We start from the raw sequence: 22,550 nt of genomic DNA, 5'->3' as shown, positions 1-22,550 counted from the left end.
GGCAACCAGAACCGTGGTGGGCCCGTCGGCCAGGATAAGTAAGCTGTGCGTAGTGACAGCCCACACCTCAGTGGCTCGATGCCACCCAGGTGTACTCATCACTCCCGCAAAGCCTGTTGTGGCCCCGATGACTCTCTGGGACAGTTGTCCTCCACGAAGACAGCAAGCCAGGCCACTTGGGGCCCGGGGCTCCTGCATCGCAACACGAGTTCTCTACAACAGCAGCAAGGCGAGGGCGTGCTGGCGGATGTGTACCATCGGCTTCGCTCTGCTCAGCGTCATTGCACGGAACTAGCCCAGACTCCACCTAGCTGCTAGCATGGGCTGGGAAGTGCAGCAGCTCTTATCACCTTTCCACAAGTGACAAACCTTTCACGTATCACACCTGTGACAATTCCTGAGCACACCCAATCCTGAGAGAGTCAGTAGAGAAGAGACCAAGGCCTTGGACCCTGGAGGGAGATCTGGATTCAAAGCCCAGTCCCACTGCCAAACAAGTGATGTCCTGGCTCTGTAGGTGGTGAGCTCCCCATCACAAGAGGCATACAAACGGAAGCTGGATGACCGCTTTGGTCATCATCATCATCGTACATTAATTAATGTGTGATAGCTCCCGGGAGGTACCTACACTTTATTTACTTGCAAATTATGTTTTATTGAGGCAAAAGGTATATTCGGTGAAATGCATATAACTTAAATGTACCATGTGATGAATTGCGACCAAGGGGTACATCCTTAACTGACGCTGCAGTTAAGATATAAAATATTTCTATGACCCAGGAAGTGTGCTCGTGCCCCCATCCCTGCAGCATTAGGGCGCAATGCTTGGCGCTAAGGGAGGTTGACTCAACAGAAGTGCAGCGCCAGCAGGACCTGGACAAGGGGAGGTGAGCGAGACGCCTGCCTGCGGCAGGGCAGTTGGAGCAGGTGCTCACTCCTGGGGTCGGTTCTGCACTTGCATGACTTCCGAGGGAACGCTCCGGAAATGCTGCTCCCGGGGAGCTTCACTCTCTTACCCCAGGCCCAGTGCAGAATTTCAGGCAGGACAGGAGACATACGTGCCTGCGAGCCAGAGGGCCGTTCCCGAAGCCTTTCAAATCATATCTCACAAGGCCAACCGTCCCCCTGAAAGGCAGACCGGGCGGTGACGAGCCCCCGGGAGTACCGGGCCTCGACAAGACATCATGTGGCCATAGGGATGCTATGGGCAGATCTTGATACTTTCCGCAGAGAGTTCCTATTTGCAGGACACCTACTAAACACCAGATCATGTGAGGCACCTTGTATGGTGTCCAGCTCTCGGAACAAGCCTAAAAAATATGTATTTGTATCCCCACATTTCAACAAACGGAGGCTCGGGAGCACAGAAGTGATTTGCCCAAGTCACATAGGTGAGGACCAGTGGGGCTCAGACTCAAAGCCAGTCCTCCCTGAGCTCCAAGCCTATTTCCCCCCTCAGCGTCCTCACGGTGCTCTGGATGCAGGGGTGCTGGGAGCCCAGCAGGTGAACCCCGGCCCCTACTCTGACCCCTCCAGTCCCCCTCAACCCGAGCGATGAGGTCCCCGCCAGCCGGGACCCCTGTTCCCAGAGCCCGTCCCTGCTCCGCAGCCAGAGCTTGAGGCTCTGGCAGCCTTTCCCAGGAGCCCTGGCGGGGCTGGTTTGCATACTACGGGCGTCATTTGCATACTACTTAGGAAAAGCCTTCACTCTTCCCACCTGCAGCAAACTCCAGGCTGATTAGTTCTCCCCACATTGGAGAGTTAATTACTCTCCCGCGTAGACCGGGTGTTTATTTGTAATCAGCAGAGGGCTGGAAGAGGGGGAGCGGGCCGAAGCAGCTGTCCTTAGCCTAAATCCTGGAGCAGCGCTGCAGGTGGAAGAGTGAGCTGAGCTGGAGCACCCCAGTCCACGTTGGGGCTTGCCATGTGACCCTGGGCAAGCCCCCCCACCCGCCCCCCACTCCCGCTGGGAGAAAGGAGGAGGGGGGTGATTGCTGATTGGGCCTGAGCTCAGGGGCGGGTGTGGGACCATTGCCCACAGTGCGCTGTTGGTGGGACAGAGACAGGGCTCGGAACATCACAACGAAGAAATCAGGACCCCAAACCCAGGAGCCTGGGGAAGGAACAGACTGGGACAGGACATTGTGTGTGTGTGTGGGGGGGGGGGCTGGTGGGTGGAGTCCTGCCCCAGAGACTGGAGAGTGGCCCAGCTCTGCTGTGTGACACCAGGACCCACTGCCCTCTCTGAACCTTGGTCTTCCCATCACTGGGGCTAACAACCTGGTGGGGAATCATGGGAGCCAGGCAGGGACTGTGAAAAACATAAATCTCTACTCAAATATAAGACATATTTCTGGATTCCCAGGTTGGAAACAGTCGCAGCCCCAGGGGAGATTTAGTGACTACCCTCCCTCCCTCCCTCCCTCCTACTCCCACCCAACGTATCTGGACTTGCCTCCCTCTCCTACTCGATCAAGATGTTTCTAGACCCTTCCGCCCCTGGTCTCTACTTGTAAGATGCAGAATGGTCATGTCCAAAGGTCCAGGGTGGCCCTAATCAATGTGTCAAGGTTGGAAAGATCCTCAGTTGCCGTCAGAGCTCCAGAAAGGTGCTGAGCTGGCTGCGTGAGGTCACCCAGGGCACCCATGATAAACCCAGAAGCCAGGGTTTCTAAAGCAGTAGGGCGGGGTGCAGCTGCGACACTGGTGTCCTTAACCAGCTCCCCCAGGTGACTTTGACTCAAGGGAGCCACTGCTTTGGTTCAACTCCACCCTCTTTTTCGCAGACTGAAGCCCAGAAGGGTGATTTGTTGGACCACACCCAGCAGAGCTGGAAACAGAACCCAACTCCCCTGTCTCCAGACCCCAGTTGCTGCTCCTGATGAAAGTCTGGGGCAGGGAGAGATTCCCCCAGTGGACCGCCTGCCATGACCGTGACGTAGGGGTCACGGTGGGGAAACCTGGCTGGGTCCTTGGCTCACCCACAAGAACAGTACGGGGAACCCTAGGTGAAGATGAAGACCCATATTCACCTGGAGGCAGAGAAGAACAATCCCTTCAGGCCACCCTTCCCTCCCAAGAGAGGCTTCCCAGTGAGTCAGGCGGGTGCAGGACAACAGCCACCGGGCTGTGTGACCTCTGTAGGTTGTCAGAGAAAATATAGGACAAATAAATTTTTTAGTACAAATATATCCCATACAGGCTGATGTTTATCTGATTTCAAGTTTAACCGAACACCCTGTATTTTTATTTGTTAAATCTGGCAACCCTAGACCCGTGGGCAAACCACTTTGCCTCTCGGAACCCCAGTTTCTTTACCTTTGAAAAGGAACCCTGTTACCGGGGATCCCTGGGTGGCGCAGCGGTTTGGCGCCTGCCTTTGGCCCAGGGCGTGATCCTGGAGACCCGGGATCGAATCCCACATCAGGCTCCGGGTGCATGGAGCCTGCTTCTCCCTCTGCCTGTGTCTCTGCCTCCCTCTCTCTCTCTCTGTAACTATCATAAATAAATAAAAATTAAAAAAAAAAAAAAAAAGGAACCCTGTTACCCTGTAAGGATACTGGGTAAATTAAATGGGAGGTTGCCTTCAGAGTCCCCGTGGCCAATGCATTTCCCCCTCCATGCTCCTGTCCCTTTCAGAGTCCCTGTTTTAGACCCCAGGGGAACATCTTCAGAAAGGTTTCGGACGTGGGAGAAATATCTCTTACCACCGCCAGCTGTGTGAGCTCATGAGAGTCACGCAGCCTCTCTGAGCCTCGGTTGCCTCGTGTTAAGCACTGGGAGCAAGCCTAGGGTTGGGCTTGCCGAGGGCGACGGTTAGCATCTTGCCAGTGCACCCAGACACAGCTCCGTTTTTAAAACACCCCAAGACGGCAATGCTTACCCCAGGGAAAGGATGAGTAGAGGTGGAATTTCAGGCCCGGCGATGGGCAGGCAAGGGAGACAAGGGAGACTGCAGGGTGTCTGCAGGGTGGCGGGGGCTTTCCCCAGCCAGTCTCTTGCAACCCTTGCATCTGTGTGAGCTCCTGGGAATTGGGCATCACTTTGGCCTTCGAGGTGTCACGTTTCCCAGCTGTGAAGTCCTGGTAGCCCTGGGAAACCACAAGGCAGAGACAATGTGCCCTTGCACTCTCCCATCACGTGCTTCTGGTTGTGTCCCTAACTCTCTTAATCCTCTTAATCTCCCCTACCTGGCCTGGTGGCTTCCTTTAGCGCCTCTCCCTCTGGATCTGCCTGTGGGCAACTGCTCCGGGGCCCCTGGAGGGCAGGGAGGAAGGTGTGGCTGCTTCCCTCCGGGGGGTGTCCGGGGTGCTGGGCTCCCGCTGGCACCCGCGGTTAGAGGGGGGCTTGTACAGCTTCTCCCTCTTGTTCGTCACCCTCCCCCGGTGAAATCGCTTCTCCCTTGTTTTCTTTTCCCTTTACATTTTCTTTCCCAAACTTTTCAACCAGAACCCTGGGTGACCAGGCTCCCTGACTGGCAGGTAGGGGAAGAAGCAGGAGGCGAGACTCTTGCTAAGTGCCTTCACGGCGCCAGGGACCAGCCACACTGATCTGAAGCCTCGTCACAGTTTGAGGGACCACTTGCCCCCCCCCGCCCCCACCCCACAGCCAAACCCAGGCGTTCTCTGGTGCAAGAGCACATAGCAAACAGAAGGCAGGCGCTGAATTTGAACCCATGCTGCCTCTCATCCCCCAACACATTATTTGCTGTTTACAATCCCCTCCGTTTTTCATAAAACAATCCCCCAAAGCGCTTTTATCTGCCGAGAGAGGCAGAGAATAAAGAATGTGCACTGAAGACGCGTGGCAGGCTCTGACAACTCCCTCCCCAATTCCCAGCCCGCCCCCCCCCACCAACCTTGCCAAGGAGAACCCTGATCTTATTGGGTGGTGAAGAAGGAGAAGACAAGGAGAGAACCCGAAGGCCCAGGAGGAGGGGAAGGATTTACCCCCAAAGAGGAAAGAACGTTGTGATTAAGACAATCTCCATAATAAAGAGCAGGGGGGGGGAGCAGAGGGGGGTTCGGTGCGGAGGATCCTGGATGTTTGAGTTCTTTTGAGGGCGGAGGTGTTGAAGAGACAGGCGTGTGGCAGTGGCCGGGGAGGACGGGTACAGGTGTAAACCCTGCCTCCTTCACGGTGTTCAAACAGCACAGCGGAGGATTGAGAGCCTGTATCCACGGGGCTGCACGGGCAAAGGGGCTTGTACAGGAAGATTCTCAGCAGCTTTATTCATCGTCACCAAAAATACCCACCAATGGAGAAGGGGCTTGACAAGGTGTGAGATGTGCACACAATGGAATACGACTCAGCTTTGAGAAACGACCAGACACACACACACACACACACACACACACACACAGCCACATGGGTGAGTCCCACGAGCACGGACGCGAAAGAAGCCAGGCACCCAAGGACACATCCTGAACGATTCGATTTACACTGAGTTTCCAGAAGAAGCAGAAGTGGCCTATGGTGGCAGCAGTCAGCCTGCCAGTCACTTTGGCGGGAGGGGGAGCGCTAGGCAACTTGCGGGGGTGGCGAAATGTTCCCTATCTCGATCTGGGTGAAGAAGGGTGGCTTCAGGCAGGTGAAAAGCCACAGAGCAGGGCGCTTAGGATTGCTGGGTCTGGGGACGCCTGGGAGGCTCAGTGGGTTGAGCATCTGACTCGATTTCGGGCCCGGTCATGATCTCAGGGGTGTGAGATCAAGCCCCGTGTCCGGCTCCACACGGGGGCAGGGAGCCTGCTTGGGATCCTGTCTCCCTCTCTCTCTCTCTCCTTCAGCCCCCCTCTCTCTCCATCTCTAATAAAAGAAAAAGATTTCTGCATTTTACTGTATGTAAATTATACCTCAATTTTTTTTAATAAAAAAAATACAAGAACATCAGAGCCACATTATGTAACAGTTGGCAATCTGCATTTTGCCTAATAAGATCCAGAGAGACAGAGTCACAAATACCAATTGAAATAAGGTACGGGGATGCTGTCATCATTCCAGACCCTCCAGGAGCCTATTTGTGGAGTGAGTGTGGACAGGGGGAGCTGAACGGACCTGCCTCCCCCAAGTCGGCCTCAGATCCCACAAGCCCCTCATGGTCTAAACACCTCGGCACTGCATGATTCCAGCCTTCGAAGTTTCCATTCCTGTTTGGGGGGGCGATGTGGGTAGACAGTACCCAACTGGTACCCGACTGAGGGGAGAGAACTCTGTTCCAACGTCAAAGCCAAAACTGACGGTGCAGGACTGTAGCAGAGCGATAATATGGTTTCCAACCTGGTGCTTTCCTAAGATTTTTCCCCCATTGGTAGTATTGACTATTTACAATTTTTGCCTCATGTGTTGATTTTTGGAAGCCCACCCTTGGATGAGATGTAACGGCACCATTAAGAATTCAATTTAAGGGGATCCCTGGGTGGCTCAGCGGTTTGGCGCCTGCCTTTGGCCCAGGGTGCCGTCCTGGGGTCCCGGGATTGAGTCCTGCATCGGGTTCCCGGCGTGGAGCCTGCTTCTCCTTCTGCCTGTGTCTCTGCCTCTCTCTCTCTCTCTCTCTCTCTCTCTCTATCATGAATAAATAAATAAATAAATCTTAAAAAAAAAAGAATTTAATTTAAAGATTGTTTTTCCAGGGTGTGATCCTGGAGATTCAGGATTGAGTCCCACATCAGGCTCCCTGCATGGAATGGAGCCTGCTTCTCCCTCTACCCCCCCACCCCCCTTTCTCTGTGTGTGTGTGTGTCTCTCGTGAAAAAATAAATTAAAAAAAATCTAAAAATTGTTTTTTTGGTTATTTCTTAGACTCCTAACTACACCTGGGCTTCCTGGATCCTGACTCCACAGGCATTACAGGGCGTTTCCTCTCATCCCTCCCCCTTCCCCTCCCAGCCCCTGCTCCCCTCCACCTCTCCCCTGCAGGAGTCTGAGCTCTGGAGAAAAAGGAAGACTACCATCCAACCCCTCTGATTGAAAAGTGTCTCTGTGGTGACATTCGCCGGCTATCGCTGACCCATTTACTTTCATACTGATGATATGTTCATCACTATCGATGGCTTTTATTTCTTTGGAAGTGTTTATACTCTTGCAACAGCCTGATAAGTAAAATCATCCAACACTTGGAAATAAGGCAAATAGATAACCGGTGTCCTTTCAAAGTCAAATTAAAACATTGTCTAACAAGCCCTCCTAAGGGTCATCTGACACTCTAGGGGAATGTCACTTTGCTTGACTTATTTGCTATTGATCAGGGTCCAGGCTCTGCAAAGATCGCTGTTAGCTGGTAGAAAACTGATAAGTTACAAATTATTTTTGTCTGGTGGAGAAATCATGCAAATGATTTCTTTCCAATAGAGACGATAACCCCCGACATTATGATTTTATTGCCCTGTAATAATGTTAACCAGTTTTGCATCTAACTTGGCAACCTTATGAATATTCCAGAATTCTAGTTTTTGGGTTATTATTGTCTTTGTTTTTATAAATCTCTCTCCCCTCCCTCTCTTCATGTAGAGGTGCATATAAATGCTTTCTTCTCATATTCTTCATTGAGCTAGCTTTGTCATCCTGCTGGTTCCTTCATTACTAAGCTACAAAAAACCCCCCACACACACACAAAAACAAACCATTCACATGCACTCACTATATATTTCTAAAAGAATGATGTATTTAAAATTTTGGAAACTAGGGGCACCTGGGTGCCTCGGTTGGTTGAGGGTCTGCCTTCAGCTCAGGTCATGATCCTGGGGTCCTGGGATGGAGCCCCTGCATCAGGCTCCCTGCTCTGGGGGGAGTCTGCTCCTCCTCTCCCTCTGCCTCTCCCCCCTCACGTGCAGGTGCTCTCTCTCAAATAAATAAAACCTTTACAAATAAAATAACATTTTGAAAACTATACTTTGAGAAGCCTTTCCCAGTATTGGGTTTTTCCTCATGCCAACTCTGCCCCTTTCTTTGTAATCATGGGCAAGTGTTTATGTCTCTGGTCTTTGGTTTCCTCATCTGTGAAATGGGGTGAGTGCCATCAGGCTGGCCTTCCTGGCTCCGACATGTGGTATTTCTAACTCTTCTTGCAGGGAAGCAACACTGACATGCTGCAGTCAAAGAAGATGGGGGCTGGAAAGGGTGCTGGACCACCTGGTGCAAACTTCCTGCCTCCCACCACCCCCTCGCCTCAAGAGATGGAGAAGGTGAGGCTCAGTCTGGTTAGATGACTTGGCCAAGGTCACACAGATATTGTTCATAATGATGACTTATTTTAATGTGGCGTTTGACAGTATCAACTTCCTCATAGAATCCCTCAGCGCCCAATGAGGAGCCTGTATCATCCCATCTGACAGATAAAGAAACTGAGGTCCAGGGGCACCTGGGTGGTTCAGCGGTTTGGTGCCTGCCTTTGGCCCAGGGTGTGATCCTGGAGTCCCGGGATTGAGTCCCACATCAGGCTCCCTGCACGGAGACTGCTTCTCCCTCTGCCTGTGTCTCTGCCTCTCTCTGTGTCTGTCATGAATAAATAAATAAAATCTTTAAAAAAAAAGAAAGAAAGAAAGAAAGAAAGAAAGAAAGAAACTGAGGTCCAGAGAAATGATGTAGCTTGCCCAAGGTCACACAGTGAGTTCATGTGAGCACAGCCCCCTGAGACTCCAGTTCTCCTAACCTCCCGAATCTCCAGGAGCTAGAGAGGGGCTGGCAGGAGTTGCTCTGACACCCCACTCTTGTCCAGAGAATCCCCATTTGTATCTGTCAGTTACATACTGGGTGCCACACAAGATTGCCAATGAAAAAAGAGTCCCAGAGGCCTGAAGACCCTGACCCCAGACAACCTTCATCTGCCCATGTCCATAGCCTTCCGTTTTCTCCTCTTCCTCTTCCCTTTGGTGAAATACTCAGGGGGACTAAACATGGTCATGGGAAGAAGCCGAAAAACCTGGTCAGCCCAGGCCTGAACATACTGGTTTCCAGCCTGGGAGAGACAGAGTAGCTCAATCTAAAATGTGCTCATGGTCCAAGCTGGTGAAGTGAGGTGGGCTGACAGGTAGTGAGCACCCTGTCAGCAAGAGTAAGTAAGGCTCGATGATCCGGCCAGAGGGTAACAGCAACTCTCTAGACGGTAGCATTCACCAGCTTTTGTTGCTGTTTTCTTTTTTTTTTTTTTTTAATATTTTTTGTTGCTGTTTTTCAAATGTCAGATGATAAAAGCTAATTATTAAGTGCTCATCATGTGCCAAGGGTTTTGTATGTATATTATGTTATTGAAACTTTGTAATAATCCCATGAGGTAGACTCTGTTGTTCCCAATTTGTGAATAAGAAAACTGAGGCTCCAGGAGGTTAAGTAACTCCCCAAGGGCAGCTAGGAAGTGGCAGGTCTGGAAAGCTAATTACTAAGCTTCTCATCCCTACTGCACTGTCCTTTGTGTTTCTCTGAATTTTCCAAGCTTTGGACGATGAATGCAGGTTGCTTTCACAATCATGAAAAATGCTTACAATTTACCGACTTTTAGAAAGATTCCTTCTGCCTTGATGCTCTGTGCTTCTCTGGTTCTCATGTCCCAACCCGTACCCCCATCTCCTGCCGCCTCTGTCCCCGCAGACTCCTGCCTCGCTCTCCTTGGCCCCACACCAGCTGCGTGCGAGCTGTGTGCCGCTGGCCTGGCTGGCTGACCGGTGACCGGTAGCACTCCGGTGTCCCAGTCTTGCTGATGTCTGCTCAAAATGTCCCCGGTCGCCTCTGGCCCCTGGGGTAATGCCGGGGGCAGGCCCAGAGAAGGAGAAGAGGAAGTAGGAAGGGATGTGAAACTTGGCCATGGCCAGGCAGGCACCACCCCTGCTGGGGCGTCCCACAGGGGTCCCTGGGTGGAGGACAGAAGCGGTCCATTGAATTGACGGCCAGCTGAGGCAGGTGAGGCCCGCGCCTGACGGGGAGGGGGCCAGGGGAGCCGGCCTGGGGGGCTGGACAAGGAAGGCAGGGGAGAGAGACCACCACCAGCTGGTCCTGGGCCAAGGCGGGGAGGGGGGGCGCGGGGAGGTGGGGGGGGGTGCTGATCCAGGACTCAGGATAAGTGAGTGGGGACACCTTCTTCACTCCTCGGGTTTGGGAGATGGTGGGAGGTGGTGACATAGAGCCATCAGCTCTAACCAGAGCTCCTGGGCTTCGTGCCCGCCCCCCAAACCGAGAAGCTGGGGAGAGGCTGGGAGTGTCAGAGCCAGCAGAGGGGTCCCATAGCGGGTCCAGTGGGAGCTGAAAGGGGCAGAGTGTGTAGGGGAGTGAGCACATGTGTTGTGTCAGGGGGCCGTGAATTCCTCCGTGTACGCACAGCTCTGCCATCTGGGCGAGGGAGTGTTAATTAAATAAGGAGTAGGCGCTCGATAAATATTTGTTCAATGGAATTGATCATCTGTAGGAGTCTATGAATGTGTGTCTGGGTGAGTGAGAGAGGGAGTCTATTTGGGTGTCAGTTTGTGCATCGGGGAGTGTCTAGTGGATTTTGAGTTTGCTCATTGCATAGCGTAGGTGTGGGATCAGAGGCTAAGTTTGTATGTGCCTAAGTGTGTGGCTACACGGGTGTGCTCAGTGGGGTGTGGGTATCTATCTGGGCAAATTCCCCGTTCTTCATCTACGTGTGGGGTCGCTGGAGCTGGGTCTGAGGCCCTCGAGGGTGTGTGTACGTGCATCGTCGTCCGAGATGGGCGTGTGTGCGTGTGTGAGGTCTGGCCCTGACCCGTGTCTCCGCAGTGGCATCATGGAGGCCCCCTGGGGCTGGCTGGCGCTCTGCGTGCTGGCCACCTCCCTCGCATCTGCTGTGACCCAGGACGTGTGCCGAGCCCTAGACGGGAGGGATGGGGCTGCAGGGACACCCGGCCGACCCGGACGGCCAGGCCTCAAGGGGGAGCAAGGGGAGCCAGGTAAGCACCTCCCTCCGGACCCCAGCCCTCATCCCCTGGCAGGGCCTGGGCTCAGGGTGGAGGCTTGGGGCAGCTGGTGCCAAGGAGCAAGAATCCACCTGGGCCCCCGAGGGAAGCCCCTACGCTCTGCACTCGGTCCCAGGGGCTGAGGGGAGCCCAGGCTCCTGGCTGGGCACCTCCCTGGACTGCCAGGCCTCTCCGTCTCCTCCTTCCTGCCTGAGTCCTCTTTCTTTGGCCTCGCCTTCCTGCTCTGGAGCACCGGCCACTGTAAGCGACCAAGGTGAAAGGTCTTGGAGTAGCGCACAGTCCTGGGCCGTTGTTCAGTCACCAGAATGAATACGGGTGCTAGCCCCTAGACCCAGGCGCCTTAGCCTGCTGCGTGACCTCGAGCAAGTTAGCGACCCTTTCTGAGCCTCGGTTCCATCATCTGTAAAATAAAAAAAATAACCCACCTGGCACATAGAAAGGATCAATTCATGGCAACCGTCCTCTTTGCTTCCCTCCAGCTCCCCCACCCGCCCCTGTCCCTGCTTCCCCATTCCCAACCCCTTTCAGCTTCAGAAACTCACATTCTAGAAAAAAAAAGTTGGGGGTGAAAGAAGAGGAAGGAGGACGTGCTCAGAGTGGAAAAGGAAAGTGTCAGTCCCCGTGGGCCCCCTAGCCCGTGGCGGACCAGAAAGATCCACATGGATGTTTGCCATAGTTGGCATCCAGACACCCGCCATGGAGTCCCGAGCCTGAGGAAGTCAAGGGCAGTGGCCTGGCGGGGCGTGGAGTGCAAGGCTATGGGCAGGGACACAACGGAGGAGCCAGTGTCCTGCCTTTGCCAGAACCTGGCAGCTTCCCAAGTACCTCTTCCCACCTGGCTCCACTTTGGAGATAAGGAAGCTGAGGCTCAGAGGTTGAAGCACTTGCCAGAGGTCCCGCGGTCAACCTCGAAAGGCCAGACACCCCCCCATCCCCTCGCCCACAGCAGCCGAGGGTCCCACCATCTCCCTGGGACTGGTGGACGCTGGACTCCCCCTCCAGATCTGGCCTCTCTCCCCACAGGGGCTCCTGGCATGCGGACGGGCATCCGGGGCCTTAAAGGGGACCAGGGGGATCCTGGGCCCCCTGGAAACCCTGGCAACATGGGCTTCCCTGGGCCCAGCGGCCTCATGGGGCTCCCTGGCATACCAGGACGGAGAGGCCCCAAGGGCAACCCCGGAAACATCAGGGACCAGCCGCGACCGGCCTTCTCAGCCATAAGGCGCAACCCACCCACGGGTGGCAACGTGGTCATCTTCGACACGGTCATCACCAACCAGGAGGGCCCGTACCAGAACCACTCGGGCCGGTTCATCTGCGCCGTGCCCGGCTACTACTACTTCACTTTCCAGGTGGTGTCCAAGTGGGACATCTGCCTGTCCATCGTGTCCTCCGGGAGGGCCCAGATCCGGCGCTCCCTGGGCTTCTGCGACACCAACAGCAAGGGGATCTTCCAGGTGGTGTCCGGGGGCATGGCTCTCCAGCTACAGCAGGGAGACCAGGTCTGGATTGAGAAAGACCCCATCAAGGGCCGCATTTACCAGGGTCCTGAGGCCGATAGCATCTTCAGTGGCTTCCTCATCTTCCCATCCCTCTGAGCCAGCGAAGGACCCCGCCCGGCCTGGCCTCTCGTGCTTCCTGCTGTGTGACTCTGGTCCACTCACGCCACCTCTCTGGTTTCTATGGTCCGCTCTGGGGGTGCTGTCGCTTTAGCTGCCTGAAGGGAGGGGGCTGGCTACCGGAGCCCTAGAGCCTGCTGCCCACCGCTCATGTAAGAAGATGGATTTCTTAGAATAAATACCCGAATCCACGTCTGCCGAGCCTGAGGTTCTGTTGCTACGCTGGGCACTGGGAGGGAGCTTAAGAATGACAGTTACTGAGTGCTTGCGGGGCAGACCTGTATTTTGTGTTTTGCCACATGTACTTGGCAGGTCCTGGGAACCTCATCGGCCTGGGTTCAAGCCCTAGGACCAGCACTTACCAGTTGTCCAACCGTGTGTGTATCGTGTAACTTCAGTGAACTCAGTTTCCTCATCTGTAAAGTGGGAATAACAACAGCACTTACTTCAGAGGGTTGTGGGGAGGATCGAGTGACTTAATACATGAAAACTCAGAGCAGTGCCTGATTCGTGGTAAGGGCTGTGTAAGTTTGAGCTATTATTGTATTTCGTGTAAGCTGCACAGCTGGGGGGTGAGGTGGGTAGCGTGACCCTGTTTTATGGACAACGAAGCAGGCCGGAGCATGGGGGTGGACATAAAGAGCCCAAGGTCAGCGTTTAAGAGGAGGAGCTGGGATTCGAACCCAGATCTTACTGGTAGCCAAGCCTGTGTGTTTAACTGCGACCCTCGCCAGCCTCCACAGCCACGTGCCTGACACCTGACACCTGCTTTCCCACCCTGAACCAGAGAGACATGGGCAAGCCTCAGAGACGGGGAGCAGTTGGCCCAAGGGCAGCCAGCAGACCTCCGCAAAGCTAGGTTTCCCAAGTCCAGCCCTGCGCTTCCACCCGGGCAGGCGTGGAGGCTGGGGCCGCATCCCTCCTGGGCTGGGCATCCCTCCCCAGCTGGGACTCAGGTCTGGGGTGCTCATGGTGCATCCCCGGGGTCCCACTGAGCCTGTGCAGAGCTGCTCAGAAGCAAGAAGCCCTGCCATGCCCTCCGAATATGATGACGATAAGGAGGCCGGGAGTTCAGTCCTGAGGACGTCTAACGCCCGTGCCTTCTCCCAAAGGAAGCCATATGTGCTCTGTGCCGTGCACACACCACACACCTGCACACCACGCCGCACACCCGTCTCCCTCGAGATGCACGTGGACCCACATTCCCGGACTCAGACCTGCCCGCTCCCCACTGAAACACGGGCACAGTGATGCCCTCCCTGAGCACACACCCAACCCACTCCCTTAGACACACTGTGCACACCCCTGGACACGCACACTGCTTACACCTCCAAACCCACAGACGTTCTTAGGTTATACATGCAGTCATACCCATGCACGCCCTGCCTCAGATACCCAAGGGCCCCTCATAAACAGGCAGAAGCACATTCACAGACACCCACCTTGAGACATGTGTCCCACCCCTGACACACAGGTGTACGTCTTCCTCACCCTCCAACCTGCGTGTGCCTTAGATGTGTCCCGGTTCTCTCACATGCGGACGCTCCCACGCTCCTGCTCCCACTGGGCCATCCTCCGAGCCACAGGAACTGTCTCTCTTACCCACGAACTGACACGCGAGCAGCCTGGGAGTCCTCACAAGCCCATACCTCCCCACCCAGGCCTCGCACATACACCCAAGCCCCTCTCCTGGGGCTGCCCTGCCTAGCCCCACCAACAGCCTCTGGGTGTCGGGAAGAAGAGAGTGACCTCTCCTCGGGCCCCTCGGCCTCCTTTGGGCCTCCCCTCTGCCCCAGCTCTCTGCCTCCCCGCCCAGAACACACACTCCCGTGGACCAGGAAGAGAAACAGATCTTTGAGCGCCCACGACGTGCTGGGCATTTCCTGGCCATTAATGCATGAATCGCAGCAATCCCTCGGAACTGAGGCCCAGAGAAAGGAGCTCCCTACCCAAAGTCACATGGTCAGAAAGTGGCAGGACCTAGATTTGAACCAGCTCTGGCTGAACCCAATGTGGAGAAGAGCTCCTTTCATTGCAATGGGACTCAGAGGTGTCAGGTGTGCAGGTCCCATAAGTGGTGGGAGAGACCAGGCTGGAGAAACGTGAGTGCAGGGCTGTTCCTTATCCTAAATTCTACCCATGGGCACCCACAGCACCCCCCTCCCTGTGGCAAGTCACTGGCCCGGCTCAGAGGAAGAGGGGACCGGGCCGCCTGGGCCTGGCTGCTAGGGCAGGGTGGGCTGAGCATGGGCCGAGGCTGCCACCTGCTGGACAAGACAGACCAAGGCGCAAAGAAGGTGAGAACGGAAGATGGGGACCCCAGGTGCCATCTTGCTGGGGCCCCCCACCGATGCTGTGCCTACTGGTTCTGCTTCTCCCTTCTCCCAGCCCTCCACTTGCTGGGGACTCCCCGAGCCAAGTACAGTCACGTCCTTGCTCTCATCCCACATTCTACAGCTCTGAGCTGTGGGGTGGAGGGACAGATGGGGAGACTGAGGTCCCAAGAGTCACTTTGTGGGGCAAGAACAGAGCTGTGAACTCCTGCTCATGCCTGGCACCCAGCCAAGCACTGAGCCTGCACCACACACTGGGTCCTCGCCGCTGCCCTGCATGGGAGCTCTTAGAATCCCACACTTACAGAGGAGGAACTGATGCTCAGAAAGGTCGGAGGCCTCTCCCTGAGTGACACAGGTGGCAGGTGTAGGGTCAGGGCTGGAACCCTCAATATCAGAGGAGGAGAGGAAGAGAGGAGAGCTGTCTCTCTCAGCTCTGCCAGCCTGGTCCCAACCGGCAACCCGGCACCAGCCACCACAGACTCCAAGGCCAGATGCAGGGGCGCCGGAGATGGGGGCGAGGGAGGTAGTGCCGGCAGGGAAGCTGGGATCATCCAGCAAAGGAAGAGGCACCGGCATGCAACCCCTGGGCCTCCCTCACTGCCCAGGATGCAGATGGGAAGACTGAGGCCCAGAGAAGCCATGGGTTTGCTAAGGGCCTCTGAGCAAGCAAGAGGCAGGGCTGGAAGGAGATCCGAGACCACTGACTCCATGGCCAGAGTCTGTCCACCACAGCAGGCTGCCTGCCGTCAAGGCTTGCCCATCCTGGGTGTCCACCCCCAAGTGTAACAAATGGGAGGCACAGATGGAAGATTCTAGAATAAGGGCTGCCACTTGACACGTGCACGTGGGGCTTGTTTCTGGGGACTACTAAACAAGGGAGGTCAGATCTACATGTTGGCAAATTGAACACCAATAAAAAATAAATAAAATAAAATAAAATAAAATAAAATAAAATAATAAAAAACAAACATCAGTTCTCTGAGGAAAAAAAAAAAACAAGGGAGGTCAGAGCAAGGCTTTGGACCCCAAGAAACCATTTGCTATGTGACTTTTGGTAAGGACTTTCCCTTGCTGAGCTTGTTTCCTCATCTGTAAAGGGGGGCTTGTAACTTCCTCCTGGGGACATTGTAAAACAGCTGAGTCTCAGGCATAGTAAAGGCCAGCGATGAGGACGCGCTGACCTGGACACACACGCTCCCTTCAGCGGATCCGGGGCAGTGGACATTTCCTCATTTCAGACACTCATGACGCCGGGCTGGGGAACACAGGGGCATCGCTGCGGTCAGCCTGGCTCAGGACCCAAAAAGAAAGTATTGAGTCAGGAAAAATTATGGGAAAGGGGATGTAGGATTGGGGGCAGGGGGAGCCGAGGGGAGGAGGCCACCCAGCCTGCTCCGGGCCCTCCTTGCTGGGTCTACTCTGACACGGTGTCCTCCTGCCCGAGAGAGGGGAAGCAGATTCCAGGACACCTCTGTGACCAGACCAGAATCCTGCCACCCCAGGTGAGGCCAGGCCCCCCGCCCCGGCGAGGGCAAATGGCACTGCCCCCAAGTTCGCCCATGGGGGTGAGTTGGTTTGCAAGAGGAAGCTGGGTCTGCATCGCTAGAGGCCCCATCCTCCATCCGTCCTGCTAGCAGCCCCCAAGAGCCGAGGTGCCCAGGGAGGAGAGGTGGGCTCCTGAGGGCTGGGAGCAAGGATGGGGAGGGTGGGTGAGCGGCTGGGGGGGCCAACTCAGCTCTCTCCCTGCCCAGATCCTTCCCCAGGATGGACACGGGGCCCAGCTCCTGGCCCCACCTTGGCCTGAACCTGCTGCTGCTCCTGCTGGCGCTGCCACTGGGGGGCCAGGCCAGCACAGGCTGCTACGGGATCCCCGGGATGCCGGGCCTGCCAGGGGCCCCGGGGAAGGATGGGCACGATGGGCTGCCGGGGCCCAAGGGTGAGCCAGGTGAGTCTGCCGGCCTGCTGGGGGTGGGGGTCACCGAAGGCCTGCCTGGGGGCAGCGGGCAAAGGGTCTGCCTGCCTGGGGCTAACCTGCGGGGAGGGGGACAGTTATTTGTGGCCAAGACACACTCCCTCATGTCGCACCTGCTCCCAGAGCAGAGTCCAGCTTTCCTGGCAGGTAGAGCCCATCTCTTCTCCGAGCCCAGGACTCGGTCCTCCCTGTTCCCCAATTTTGTGCCTCAGTTTCCCTTCTGACCAAAGGGAGAAAACAAGAACGCCTGTCCCAGGAGGTGGCAGGGAGGATCGCAGGAGATGACCCTGCAGACCTTTGACAAACTCTAAAGCGCTGTGCTCTCCTGTTACAGCCCCTGCACCACTCGCTGTGCAACATGGACCCCTGGGGGGAGGGGGCCCCCCGCAGTGAATGTCCACATTGCACAGATGGCTGGGGTTCGAATCGCAGCCCTACCACTTCCCTGTGTGGAGCGCCTCAGTCTCCTCATCTGTAGAATGGGAGATGGTACTCCCTGCCGCCCAGGGGTGCTGGGATGGCTAACCAAGCTGAAATGTAAGACGGCACCAGGCGCGTGGTAGGTCTCGGATGGGTGGGGCTATGCGTATATTATAGTTGTTATCATCATTTTTAAAAAATCCTATCTGTGCCCACCTCCCTCCCTAGGATGCTGGGTAGCTGGGGGCATGGGGCGTGAGGAGTCAGGATTGCAGATTGATAGGCAAGCCCTAGCATGAGCAAAGGGGGCCGAGGACGTGAGGGGGCGCGGGAGCTGGGCAAGCGCTGGAGTCCGGGGCCTTTTCCATCAGAAGGTGCATATCTGGGATGCAGGTGCATGCAGGGGGGTGGTGTGAGAGGGGTGAGGCTGGGCAGAGGTGATGGGGGGGCGACAGGGGCGGGGGTGGGGTGCAGGGGGGGCAGGCCAGTGGTGAGGAATGTCCTTAGGAATTTCCCCACTGTCCTCTTCTCTCCTGGCAATAAAATGGAATGTTGTCAACATTCCAGAAGGAATTCTCTAATTCAGAGTGAGCCAAATGAGGCCCCTTCAAGAATTCAGACTACAAAGCTGCCTCTGGCCATCTCCCGGCCCAGGGTGGCTGATGGCCATCAATTATTGAGCTCCTACTATATGCCAGGCATGGTTCCAAACGCTCAGCATGTGTTTACCTTATGGAGTAGATAAAATTGTTAACTCTGTTTTACAAGTGAGAAAACTGAGGCCAAAATCCTCTCAAAAAATGCCTTACTGCCATTTTATAAATGTCACAGCAGAGGTTCAGAGAGATTGAGCAACTTGCCCAAAGTCCAGTGGACTCCTGTCCATCTCCAAAGGCCATGCCTTTGGCCACTACCTTCCAGTGCCTCTGAGGCCCCTCCCCATGGCAGGTCCTCCCCCTCCCAGTCAGTTGCTGGAAGATGACCCAAAGGATGAGACATGACCCTGCACCACTGACAGCATCACCAGGAGCTGACCGTATGGAGCACTTCCTGCGAGGTGCTCCGCACATGCACTCCCCACTCCAAGCTCCCAGGAACTCTCTGGGATCTGTTCTATTACATCCTTTCCTCAATCAGGCAAGCAGAGGTTCAGGGAGGGGAGGGGAGGTCACCTGCCCGGAGTCACAAAGCTCTAGCCTAGGTCTGTTGGATCCTGATCCCTGTGTCCTAACCCCAGGACCTAAAGGGCTCACAAAGCCACAGAGGATCTGTCACAAAGAGGTCTGCACAGACACTCAGACCTAAGGAAGTCAGAGGCGGAAGGGGCCCTGGGGGCTGGCAGGGTCACCCAGAGAGGACCTCCGGGAAGAGGAGACTAGAGCCAGACCCTAAAAGATGAGTACAGTTTGGATGAGGGGAGGAAAACCTCACAGAGTCTCACATAATCGGGGCTGTCACAAGAATCCCACTCTCTGACTGGGACTCAGCCAGACTTGACTTTCAATCCTGACTCCATTTCCTACTGGCTGCTTGGCCTTGAGTGAGTCTCTGGCCTCAGTTTCCTCATCTGTACCATGAGAGAAGTTGAACCAGCCCAGATGTCATAAGGGGCTCCAGTGGGCTGAATGGGGCCAGGGGCGCTGGAGAGAGCCACCCCCTTACTGGGGCATTTCTGTTTGGCTCCATCAGTGGCTCCCGTGGCTAAGCTGGTCTGGGCTGGTTCCATCCCCGGGACAGACACGAGTTTTGTGGGGCTCTGAAGCTCATGAAGTGTTGAGAGCCCTCTTTAAAAACATAATACAAAATTATAGGTACATATGTGATTGCAGGGAAGGGGGTAAGCGCTGGAGTCCGGGGCGCCTTTGTGGTTACACAAATCCACACGTGCTATGGAATTGTGTTTGAACGATACGCATCCACAAATGGGTGGCGCATAAGAGAGGAGTTCTGTGGATTATCCAAAGGTCAATTTTCCAGTTTGGATATCGCACTGTAGTTATGTGAGATGTACCACCCGGGAAGACCAAGTAAAGGGTACATGGGGTCTTCTTGTCCCTTTTTTTTTTTTTTTGCAACTTCCTATGAATCTATAATTATTTCGGCATAAGAAGTTGAAAAAATTATAAGTATCAAATTAGACAAAGGTTCTTGAAGGGGCCAATGCCAGTTAATGGGGCCTAAGGTATAAGTTTCGGCAGCTCTCCTGGAAATGGGCCTCTGACCAGTCTTCTGATTCTTGTCGACAAGCAATAAAGAAGCAGACCTTTCAGGTGAGGTTTGAATTGGTTAATGTTGGGCTCGACATAAAAGTTTGAAACCCACTGTGCAGACCAAATGGAAGCTCTCTGAGGCCACGTGCTGTCCGTGGGCTGATAGTCTTGGCCTCTGACAAGCCCTCTGAGACACCTCCTGATGCTGGCCAGGCCTCCCCTCTCCATCATAAATGTGAGACTGAGGCCAACAGACCTCAGTCACGGTGAGAGGGCAAGTCCACGGGGAGGCAGGACTCCAACCAGGGCCTCCCTCCCCTCTAACTCCCTGCACACTGCCCCCGGGGGTGTTGGTCCATCTGGGGAAGGAAGTTCCAGAGGCTAAACTCTGCTGTGATGTCCCCTGGAGGACACCCCCAGGGTCCCTATCCCCTGCCCCATTATTTCCTTCCCACCTGCTCTCTCCCCAGGAATCCCAGCCATCCCTGGAACACGAGGACCCAAGGGTCAGAAGGGAGAACCCGGCACACCTGGCTATCCTGGGAAAAACGGCCCCATGGGAACCCCTGGGATCCCAGGGGTTCCCGGCCCTGTGGGACCCCCTGGGGAGCCGGGCGAGGAGGGCAGATACAAGCAGAAGCACCAGTCTGTGTTCACCGTCACACGGCAGACAGCCCAGTACCCCCTGGCCAACAACCTGGTCAAGTTCAACACAGTCATCACCAACCCGCAGGGGGATTATGACACCAGCACTGGCAAGTTCACCTGCAAAGTCCCGGGTCTCTACTACTTTGTGTACCACACGTCGCTGACATCCAACCTGTGCGTGCATCTGTACCGAAGTGGTACCAGGGTGACCACCTTCTGTGACCACATGTCCAACAGCAAGCAGGTCAGCTCGGGCGGTGTGCTGCTGCGGCTGCAGATGGGTGAGCAGGTGTGGCTGGCGGTCAATGACTACAACGGCATGGTGGGCACCGAAGGCTCCGACAGCGTCTTCTCTGGCTTCCTGCTCTTTCCTGACTAGGGCAGTCAGGCCCACTCTCCAGCCCCGGGGCCGCCCTGCCCCTCCTCAGCTTCCCTGCAAGACCCGCTGTGCTCAGGCGGTTCTCTCCACCTGATCCACTCTCCTCCAGGAAGCCCGCCCTGACACCCTGCACCAAGTTCTCTCCCTCCTCTGAGCTCCTTCAGGAGTCACTGCTTTGAGACCTTAACCAACACCAATACTGTCAATGTTTTTTTTTCCCCCAAGTCTTGGGAAAGGCAAGGAGATACATAAATAAATAAATAAATAAACTGATAAATATGCACGGCTCAGGCTTCTCATTGCCAAGTTCTCAAAAAAACGGGCCCCTTCATCCTCAGTTGTGCACCTGCCACAGCCATCTGCAGGCTCTAGATTTAGACAGAGCATCTAGGTGGTGCTCAGTAAAGTCTGGTGCCAATGGTGAGATGCTCGGTGTCCTGTGGCCATTTGGGAGAGTACGATTAAAAGCTGCAACGGGTCCCCATTAGGCCACCCGCTGTCATTTGTTTGGGTGAGAGGTGCTGCCATCATTAAAGTCATCCAGGCTCACAGGTAAACGGGAGTGTTTGAATTCCCAGATTCATGTTGACCTATGTTGAATTTTGGAAGCACCTGTCACAGGAGGGGTTTGGGCTCAGGTAAGCGCCATGAAGACCAAGAACAGACGTGCAATGAATTTGTGCCGAATATTAATGAGTTAGTTTGGGTGAATGAATGAATAAATGGGTAGTGGGTCAATGAGTGATGAAAAGCAGAGTAAGCCAATGAATGAGATGGGCATGAGCCAGTGAGAGAGTAAGAATCTGTCCCCCAGGTGCCTGATGCCCCCCAAATAACTGACAAACTCTGGGAGCCCCCAGGAGCTCAACGAAAACCACGGCTGCCCACAAACCATCAGGCTTCCACTGCCAGGTTCCTGACTCGCGGGCCCAGCTGCTACGATCCTTGTGGGAGCACCGGGAGGCCCGACACTGGCCACAGCACTTTCACCGGGGTGACCACGAGAAGGGTTGACAGTTCAAGTTCAAAAAGGATAAAAAAGTATAACTTCCCTGTGCAGACCACCAGCCTGGCCTCGGAACCCACTGACACCCAAGGAGAATGTGCCCCGGCCTGGCTGGGATCTCAGGTTGCTTCCACAAGCCTCCCAGAGCTCACAGAGGCCCCGACCCAATTCCAGAGCAGCGGCCGCGGCCCAATTCCACGACCACCTCCACCTTGGCTCCTTTGTTCGTGAAAAGGGCCATTCCACCCCCTCCTGCCTTTGCCATGTGCTTTCTTCGTCCTGCAGAGCGCCCCCCCCCCCACTAATCCTCCCTCCACCTGGATAGCACACACTCATCTATCAGGGTTCAACACAAAGATCACCTCCCCCATGAAGCCTTCCTCGATTTTCCCATTTGTGTTTCCATGTTTCCACAGCGCCCTCCAGAGCCTTGGATCACAAACCAGTGTTTCTTGAGAGCCTAGGTTGCCAAATCTGGCCGTAAAACAAAATCATCTGCAGATTTATGTACAAAGCAAGCAAACAAAAAACAGCTTTCTGGAACCAAAGCTGTTTTCACAGAAGTTTGGGGAGGACAGGGCTGTGGGTGGGTGGGAGGTTTGCCTGGTGAAGTCAAAGTACGTGGTCCTCCAGTTGGCTTTCCTGCTCTAACTGGCTGACACGTCTGCCCCGCTGGGTGAGCATCCCTGAGGCCGGGGCCACTTTGATACATACCTGGCACATAGTAGGGATGTGGGAGGTGGGCCGGGGAGGGAGGAAGGAGGGCTAGACACACACACACACACACAGTGGGAGCAGAGGCAAGGGCCTGGGAACCCAGCCTGGTTCCCCGGGGCACCTCTGGCAGGGCCAGGGCCAGGTCACGGGGCCACTCCCTTCACGGCTGTCCCCCACCAACCACTTAGCAGTCCGCCCAGCAGTGCCTCAAGTGATACATCTTTCTTCTCATTTCTCTTTTGTTTAAAAAGTCAATACACCGTTTATGTAGGCCACAGTGTCAGATCAGAAACCTGTACTTTGGAAACGACAATTTTTGTG

General features: G+C 55.1%; 2 protein-coding genes and 1 long non-coding RNA gene across 3 annotated transcripts; 2 read left to right on the top strand and 1 right to left on the bottom strand.

Moving 5' to 3' along the window:
* Window positions 1-9,732: 9,732 nt before the first annotated feature.
* Window positions 9,733-12,736, top strand: C1QA (complement C1q A chain). The gene is made up of 3 exons (XM_072827900.1): window positions 9,733-9,891; window positions 10,726-10,895; window positions 11,946-12,736. The coding sequence occupies exons 2-3, from the start codon at window positions 10,733-10,735 to the stop codon at window positions 12,518-12,520; spliced, it is 738 nt and encodes a 245-aa protein (XP_072684001.1). The 5' UTR covers window positions 9,733-9,891; window positions 10,726-10,732; the 3' UTR covers window positions 12,521-12,736.
* On the bottom strand, window positions 12,152-17,710 carry LOC140634236 (uncharacterized). The gene is made up of 3 exons (XR_012031748.1): window positions 16,963-17,710; window positions 16,059-16,164; window positions 12,152-12,957 (listed from the first exon to the last, which is right to left on the bottom strand). It is a non-coding gene; the product is annotated as an uncharacterized lncRNA (long non-coding RNA).
* On the top strand, window positions 16,045-20,785 carry C1QC (complement C1q C chain). The gene is made up of 3 exons (XM_072827898.1): window positions 16,045-16,379; window positions 16,629-16,822; window positions 19,950-20,785. The coding sequence occupies exons 2-3, from the start codon at window positions 16,642-16,644 to the stop codon at window positions 20,504-20,506; spliced, it is 738 nt and encodes a 245-aa protein (XP_072683999.1). The 5' UTR covers window positions 16,045-16,379; window positions 16,629-16,641; the 3' UTR covers window positions 20,507-20,785.
* The last annotated feature ends 1,765 nt before the right edge of the window (window positions 20,786-22,550 follow it).

Source organism: Canis lupus, chromosome 5, assembly GCF_048164855.1.
Source record: "Canis lupus baileyi chromosome 5, mCanLup2.hap1, whole genome shotgun sequence".
In the NCBI taxonomy this organism is placed as follows: domain Eukaryota; kingdom Metazoa; phylum Chordata; class Mammalia; order Carnivora; family Canidae; genus Canis; species Canis lupus.
This window is presented reverse-complemented; position numbering and strand designations above follow the sequence as displayed.

Excerpts from the sequence above, each read along its gene's own strand:
- C1QA (XM_072827900.1), top strand. The coding sequence starts at position 10,733 with ATGGAGGCCCCCTGGGGCTGGCTGGCGCTCTGCGTGCTGGCCACCTCC. Across the intron at positions 10,896-11,945 it reads GGGGGAGCAAGGGGAGCCAG|GGGCTCCTGGCATGCGGACG; the intron begins GTAAGCACCTCC and ends CTCTCCCCACAG.
- C1QC (XM_072827898.1), top strand. The coding sequence starts at position 16,642 with ATGGACACGGGGCCCAGCTCCTGGCCCCACCTTGGCCTGAACCTGCTG. Across the intron at positions 16,823-19,949 it reads GGGGCCCAAGGGTGAGCCAG|GAATCCCAGCCATCCCTGGA; the intron begins GTGAGTCTGCCG and ends CTCTCTCCCCAG.